The sequence below is a fragment of the Cyrtonyx montezumae genome, unplaced genomic scaffold, assembly GCF_038088225.1.
Source record: "Cyrtonyx montezumae isolate F1298 unplaced genomic scaffold, pur_monq_1.0 scaffold_0, whole genome shotgun sequence".
NCBI classification, from domain to species: Eukaryota; Metazoa; Chordata; class Aves; order Galliformes; family Odontophoridae; genus Cyrtonyx; species Cyrtonyx montezumae.
In genome coordinates this window covers 24,163,927-24,172,280 of record NW_027071824.1, presented here as the reverse complement: position 1 = coordinate 24,172,280, position 8,354 = coordinate 24,163,927, and the positions used below count along the sequence as shown (strand labels likewise).

At 40.7% G+C, this 8,354-nt stretch overlaps 1 protein-coding gene and 1 non-coding gene across 2 annotated transcripts; both read right to left on the bottom strand.

Moving 5' to 3' along the window:
* Positions 1-3,365: 3,365 nt before the first annotated feature.
* On the bottom strand, positions 3,366-8,354 carry TOMM20 (translocase of outer mitochondrial membrane 20). The gene is made up of 5 exons (XM_065730339.1): positions 8,127-8,354; positions 5,444-5,490; positions 4,649-4,730; positions 4,233-4,375; positions 3,366-3,623 (listed from the first exon to the last, which is right to left on the bottom strand). The coding sequence occupies exons 1-5, from the start codon at positions 8,248-8,250 to the stop codon at positions 3,579-3,581; spliced, it is 441 nt and encodes a 146-aa protein (XP_065586411.1). The 5' UTR covers positions 8,251-8,354; the 3' UTR covers positions 3,366-3,578.
* On the bottom strand, positions 7,698-7,833 carry LOC136049008 (small nucleolar RNA SNORA14). The gene has a single exon (XR_010622254.1). It is a non-coding gene; the product is annotated as a small nucleolar RNA SNORA14 (small nucleolar RNA).

Below are 8,354 nucleotides of genomic sequence, written 5' to 3'. Positions count from 1 at the left end.
CAAGCATACAATTGAAAATTAAACCAAGATTTGGGTTCAACAGAAACCTCAAAGAAATTCTGTTCTTCACATCAACCTCCTTCATACCTGTGTATTTAAAACCTCAGCAGCTCAGGCATACCGTTCAACATGCCTTTGAAACTCAGTAAAAGCACTTAGTGACCACTTCAAAGATTCCCTTGATGTTTAACTCACGTTAATTTTAACACAACGGTCACAGGGGACCAGCGTTGAGCCTAAGGGACTTCCAACACATCACCAATGGATGTACAAATGAAATTTGAGAAAGACCGTTCTAGGTGCATAAATAGCTTGAGCTTTACTTTGATGATGGTTTGCTAACCTCCTACGCAGCAGGACAAGGGCTGGGACTTCTCCATTTTTCAAGTTAAGGGCAACACTAATATTCTGTCGTACCTCAGGGTAAAGAAATCAGTGCCGGATGATTCAGTGTGTGCCAGAACATTCTGGTTTTGGACTTGATCCCGTTATCTGAAAAGCTTTATGGTGAGACATCAAAGAAAGGTGGTTTTGCACGATCATGAAAGTAGCTGTTGGTTGTAGATTGTTAGGAGGGATTTTTTTTGTTTGTTTTGTTTGGCTTTTTTTTTCTTTTGCTATAAAAGCTGTCAGAGAAACTTGTAGCTGGTGACAAGAGACTTCCTAACACAAAATTAACAGGCCTCCTTTATGAGAAATTCTCAGAGTGGTCACACACTGAAACCAAATGCCTCGCTCCTGGAGCACCACAGAGCAGAGAATGGCACTGAGAGAAACAGCAGCTTTACCTGTAGCGAAGCACGATTACAGACATTATTTACCAGCAGCTGTGAGCTCATCCACAACTGAATAGTTCACTTCCATCTTTTTTTAAAATTGCACAGCTAAAAAGGAATACAGTACTGGGTACAGCTAAGGCAACAGCATTACTACTACTGATGCAACAACATGCATCACTACCACTGCAGTTTCAATGGCTTGCATCTTTGCTCATGTCTGAAACAAGTTTTAAGTTACAGCCTCTTACATCTGTGGGCTGTGCATGCTAGCTACACCAGTGGGAGCCTGCCATTGTTGGAACAATATCAAATTCCCATCCTAGACACCATCTTTCATACAGTTTTATCTTCAGCTTTCACAAAAAAAAAAAAAAAAAAAAAAAAAAGTCTTATTAAAAGAATTCCACATTCTCACCCTATTAGCCAAGGCACTCAAATCAGGTATCACAGCTTGCATCAGCATACTAACCAGGTACTTTGGGATTATAACATTTGAGAATATATTGGTACTTCTTAAGGCTTCAATTAAATCCATTTCATTTATGTCTAGTTTTTTAGGATCAAGAGAACTAAAAAGGTATAAAGAAGTATGGGTACCTACAACAACTATTAAAGCAATGAACTGTTGCAGGCACAATCAGACTATTGATGAGTCTTTCACCAAAGGAACTGACAGCCACATTTGCTAAAACACTTAGATTAGGAAAACACTGCTGTAAACTAAACTGTGAATTCAAAGTGGCAACACTACACCAAAGAGCACAGAGAACTATTCAGTCTTGAACCAAGGGTGTCTTACATTGTTTGAGTTTTAAGGCAGCTTGAACTACTTTAAGAAGCTAAAAGATGAACCAAGTAGATCTTAGTGAAATTGCCACCACCACCAGGGACAGCAGGTAAATACAGGAACATCTCTGTCAGCATCATCTGTGAGTTTTTCTAAATCTTTAAAATTAAGAAGTAAAAGGCAAAGTCCTCCAAAAAGTCCAGCTGCACCCCATAAGCACAGAACCTTCTACTACTTCATGGTATTTGTATTATATATCTTATGCACAGAATAACTTTATCTAATGCAAAATAAAAGAGGGAAACAATCATCGTGACCTGAAGATGATGGCTAAGTTTTACTCCTACCTTATGCCAGCTGAACAACAAAACAACAAATTATAGTCAGCTGTTTGAGAAATTTTGTTCCTATCAGCCATTAACTTCAATATTCACTTCATTTCAGAAAGATTCAACAGCAGCTCAAACTTGGGAAAACTGTATTTTCAAGGTATTAGCAGGGAAATTTATCCACCACAGGAAAAAGTCCAAGCTGATGGACTCCACAAGAGCCACATGTACTCCGAAGTTTTGCTATATGACAAGCAGGTGACCATGAACCTTCCACCGAACCTCTCCAAGACTCTGTGTGAGGCAACTTCTGAAACAATGGGACCTGTTTTGGAAGAATCTGCCTTCACAAAAAGATACAGCAGGCTGAAGCCAGAAAGAGATATATGGGAATGTTAGCCAGAGTATCCTACTTCTACTCGGACTGTGCCATCAAGTAGCTTTCTATCAGTGTAACGGCATCATAAGACCAAAGTATTCTTCTCTCTTCTTTTCATGAAGCTGAAACAAGTCACAATGCCAAAATTATAAAGCCATGTTTTTTTTTCCTGCCATCTATGTGGCCTTAGCACAAGAACAGAAAACAGCAACACTAACCTGCTTTAATTTCAAATTTAGAATATCCTACCAAGGGAAAATGAGTAGTAGAAGTGTTCTTCTGAAAACATATTTAGGTCTATGTATTTTCCTTGTTTTCTCTGCATACTGACATTTTACATTTTTCCAATTTCAGCAGTTTTAGCTAGTTTAGCCTGGGGATGTCATCATCTTAACATTCTAATTTGAATCAGCACACAAAAAATTCAAGTCAAATGCCAAGGACTGCTAAATATTTTCTATGATCTTGAAAACTAGAGACTGAAATGTTAATTATCCTACAAAAAGGTTAAACACTTCCAAAAAAATTATCTTTGTGCTCTCAAAATATGCCCACAGTTCCATTCTAAACAGCTTTACTTCAGACCACTGCCTTAACAGAGTTCCCTGTTGGCAGATATGGTTTTGACGTGCATCGGTATAGGTGGTACTGCTCCTGACAAATAGATCTCTCACTCTTCCTGCAGCTCAGTCACCTATTACCATTTTGATTTGCATTTCTTTTTTGATGTGACCAGTTACTGTTTAAATGATCACATGCCTATTTTCTCAGGGAACCACATGAGGTTTTGAATTAACTAAAACCACTGGAAGACCAGCCATAACATTATTATTTTTTTTAATGTTGTTATTTTGAAATCATTTGCTCTGCTCTGACACCCAAATGTTCTGGAATTTAAAGCAGTACTATAGGGACACACAAGTGTGGATAAATCTTTATTGCCATAACTTCTTTTTTTAATTTTTTTTTTTTTTCAAAAAATGAGCATTGGGTTTTCAATAGGCTGTAGTTTTATGTCTTTATATGTACAACATTACAACTGCATATTTTAATAATAATGAAGTTAGTGATACTTTGATAACTCAACACAGTGTATTTATAAAATGAATTTTTATCAAAATACACTTTTCACTGGGATAATAAATAAAATCCTGTGAAATCCACCTACACAAAGTTAATTTTAACTCTGGTAGAACCCGATGTGGTACACAGTCCATTAACTACTATGTTTGCCCCTTTGTCCCCCTACTGATGCTCATCTTCTGGGGTAAGAAAACACTTTTTCCCCCTGTTGTGGTGTGACCTCATTCAACATCATCTTCAGCCAAGCACTGTGCACTTACAATTCTCTGTAAGAAGGAGAAAAACTCATTCACAATTACATAAAATTGACAGTAGGCAACTGATTATCAAGCAGTGTAATTTTACACTGAAAATTAAGCTGTGTGATTACTGAGAAATCTAACTGATGTTAAAAGTGCAATCTATTTGACATAAGGTTTTAAAGCCCAATTAACATTCCATATTGATAGCTTGCAAAACCAATAGATTAACTCTGATGGACTTTTCAAGTCCTTATAGATATTATATGTCATTTAAACAGCTGAGATTCAAGACCCACTACAAGGAAGTTATCTTTTTTTGGAGACCCAACTTCCACCTGGGAAACAGTGGGTCTGCTTATGTGATAAGATGCCTGCAATTGTATTTACTTTGAAGAGCTTAGCATTCTCTATTATCCATGAGAATCTCTGTATTCTTATTTTAATCTGTCTCCTATCGATGCCACACAACATTGTCTATACATTTTCATATTTAATGTTCCAAGTGAAAGACCTTTTTATCTAATTGAACATTTAGGAAAACCATATCATAAAAACCAATACCAAAGGCTAACGTAGCAGACAAAAGAAGCTTAATGACTTTCCAACTTCAACAACATGGAGTGTTTCACATACCTGGCTAATTGTAGGGAGCTTAGTTAGAAGCATTTGGAACACCGGTGGTGGAAGAGTCTGCTGTAGAACTTGTAGTAGCTGCTGTGGCTGTCCACACACAGCAATGGCATTGGTCAAGTGATCAACACCTTTCTCATATTCACCTGTATGACAAATCAGAGTGTTTTGAAAATAAACTTCTTTCATATCAGGAAGCATTCACATAAAACACCCAACAACAGTGGATTAAACAACTTAGAATCAAACTACGTTTCCTTTCTTCTCCCTTGTTGAATCTTCTGAATACAGAAGGTTAGAGAAGAACAACTAAACCTACGAAACGATAATATGACTCCAAAATGACAGAAATCATTTTCTAGGAAAAGGTAAAAAAAATGTTTTTACAACTTACCCTTCAAAAGGAATTATGATATTACCTTGAGCTAGTAGTTCCTCGCCAAGTTGGATCTCCTCGAGAAAAAACTTCTGAACAGCTTCAGCATCCTTCAGGTCAGGCAACTGTAACACACACAGTAAATCTGAAGCTGGCCCTTAAACTTCAGTTAATAATTCAGCAGAAAATGTGCTCAGCCAAAACCAAACAAATACAGCGATATTTTCACATGGGGAATTCACAAAAAAATGGAATCACCACTAAGTTAAACATACACAGAGGAGAACATCAGACTGTGGTCTCCAATCATCACTGCATTATACAACCATAGAGGGACAGTCTGAAATACTTCTACTTGATTTAAGTATACAGTTTTGTAGCAAAACAAAATTCAAAGTGTGTTATATTCATCACAGCCTTCAGAATCCATTAAGATGAATTTCTCTCTTCTTAAAGGAATCATCGGCAATAAGAAAAGAGATAAATTCAGTTTGTACAACAAAAAATCTCCCTAGTTTAGCGATAGGTGTATCCCACTGATTCTTTTTACACATAGAAAGTACTTGTGGACATACTAAGAAGAGGAAAACATCTTAAAGTCACACAGGAAATATTATAATTTCTAGTACAAGGCTTCTGTTTGACTTGAAAAAGGAACAATTTCATATGGCTCTTTGTGAAAGCTTAAAAAAAATCTACAGACTGTATAACTGCAAAAGGGTTTGTAATGTAAGGATCGAAAACAGAGAGGTCGCCCTTTAGACAAACCTCACCAGCAAACCTGGCACAAAACAAAACACCTTTCAAAACAGCACTGCACTACTGAACACAGCATTACCTTGGAAAGCCCTGCTCTCTCTTTGGCAAGCTTCTGTTTCTTCCTTCCTAAAAGAATAATAACGTGTTTTTTTTTAATTTGCAGTTTAAAAAGTCTTCAAATGATAGATCTAAACAGTGAACGAGACAATTTCAAAACAAGAAAATGTTAATATATTTCAAATATTGAGGACTGAACACAGGAACACAACCTGCCCTCTGCAACAGAGTACCATTTAGAGGTCTAATGAGGGCTGGCACATTGATTCAGAACAGCGATTCCTCTCCTGCTGGCTATCCTCAACACCAACTGTGCAGAGCCTGTACTGGAGCACACCTCACACACTACACAAGCACTGAGAACTGAAGAGAGTTAGGCTAATATGGGATTTTTCAACATGAATTTCCAGCAATCATAAGCCAGAGATGAACTGTCTAGAAGGCAAGGCAACCCAATGTTGAGCCACATTCATTCTGAAATACAGCAGTGCACCACCAGAAGATTCTGGCAGCTGCTTTGCTTTAGCAGAGGTTTGGGAACTAGTCACATAGGAGCAGGATCTCATCGTCCCACAGCAAGAGCATTACCAGGGCACACATTCCTGAAATTAAATGAGTGAAGAGAGCAAACAGAGAGAGATGGAACAAACATTTACAGGCTTAATCATTCAACCTGAAGACGTAAAGTTGGTCTGCAACAGAAATGTGCAGCATTCCAGCACAACCAGTGTAATTTAAAATGATACAAATAACTCATTTTTAATAAAATCGGGCAGATATAACACTATTTTATGGTAGTAGTTATTCAAACATGAATAATTATCCCAACATAAGAACAGTAATACTGGTCATTTTCTTAGAACCATTTTGCTCCTTGCTCATTATAACAATACCATTGTTTTCTCTTTTAAATACAGATTCACCTTCTCAAAGTTGTAGGCCCTCCTGAAATCTGAAATTGGCCACTTCCTTTTTACTTCCCATGTGCCTTCGCAACACAGACTTTGGTCCTGATGCTGCTTAAACAAAGGGATGTCAAATATAATTGGGATGGCAAAAGAGTTATCATTCTTCCTTTGTCCTGGTATTTGACTAAATGCAGCAGGCAATCAATCCACTGATACACAGGAACAGAATTACAGTATTAAAATACAACAAAAAGTCCTGAATATTCTCTGAAGCCTTACAGCTGAACGCTGCCCTGTGTATCATGTTATCATGTTCGAGGATCCCTATCTTTCAGTTCTGTCCTCCAAATAACAGCCACTCCATATCAAACCACAACGGATTTTTCCTGTTTCTAAAGTGAATGTAAACTTCTAACGCCAACAAGGTTAAGCAGTATTCTTAGAACAAGTGAAAGACTTGTTCACGATTTTACTTGATTAGAACTCAATGAAAACAACAGGATAGAAAACCCCTTTCAGAGCTTCTGTACAAATTTTATGAAATGCATAGAATCATATCACAGAACACCTTAGGCTGGAAGGGCCCTTAATGATAATCCAGCCCCAAGTCCCTGCCATGGGCAGAGCTGTCCCCCAGCAGCTCAGGCTGTCCAGGGCCCCATCCAACCTGGCCTTGGATGCCCCCAGGGACGGGGTACATACAGCTTCTCTGGGCAGCCTGTGCCATGGCCTCACCACTCTGAGTAAAGAATTTCTTCCTAGCATCTAACCTGAACCTCCCCTCTTAGTTTAAAGCTATTTGCCCTTGTCCTATCGCTATCAAATCACGTAAACAGTCAGACCCCTTCCTGTTTATAACCCCCCCTTCATGTACTGGAAGACTGCAGCAAGGTCTCCCCAGAGCTTTCTCTTCTCCAGACTAAACAAGCTCGGCTCCCTCACCATTTCTTCAGAAGAGACATGTTCCAGCCCTCTGATTATCTTTGTAGCCCACCTCTGAAGCCACTCCAACGGCTCAGCATCTACAAAGCCAATTATTCTGCCAAAACCAAGTTTCCTCAAATACAAATACGAATTTACTACATTAAAATTCGCCAACCTTGCACTATGGGACAAAAAATACCTAGAGGACACTCAACTGCTTCTGCAATCCCAGATCAGGAGAGATGGCTGTCCCGTCACATTACAGTTACTTGCTAGGAAAATTTCCTTTGAGAGTGATTTCTGCCCTTCAGTTAAGTGGCTGAAGGAACACATCTACCCTTGGGGTAGAATCAACCCAGCACACGGCTCTCAGCCTGCTTCTCGTTATTCAAACACCTTGTAGAATTCACAGGAAAGCTAAATTTAAAACCGCTTCAACTGCTCAGATGTTGAAGACGTGAAATAACGAAGAGCCACGGGACAGGAGCTCCACGTTTTGGATGAATCACCGTTTCGCTCTGGCATTCGTTCTTATCCCTGGAAGCTAGCAGGGCAGCCACCAGGAGGGTTTGGAATGCCGCGGTACTACGTCCGAAGGCCGCTGTCCGCTCATGCCTCAGCGCAGCAGCAGCTTCGCTTCGAGACTGCAGCTTTATCTGCTCGCCCTCCAAACGCCGGGAAACGAACGCCGCCACGTAAAGCGCAGCAACGACAGACCCCGTCTGGGCGTGCGGGATTACCAGATCAACGCACGGAGCAGAGCGCGTCCCCGCTCAGGGCACGCGGCCACGTGCCGCCGCCCCGCACACGAGTAGCGCCGGGCGGGGGAGGGGCGCGCGGGAGCCGCGCTGAGGGGGCGGCCCGGACACTCACGCTCCCGCAGCCGGTTCTTGAAATTCGGGTCGCTCCGCCTCTTGCGGTCGAAGTAGATGCAGTAGCCGATGAAGAGGGCCCCGCAGAGGCCCGCGGCGATGGCGCTGGTCTTGCCCACCATCATGGTGCCCGGCGCCGCGGGGAAGGCCCCGCCGCCCCCGCCCTCCGCAAGGCCGGCGCCGAGCTCCGCAGGCACCTTGGGGCGAGCGGGCGCAGAGAAAGGACCCC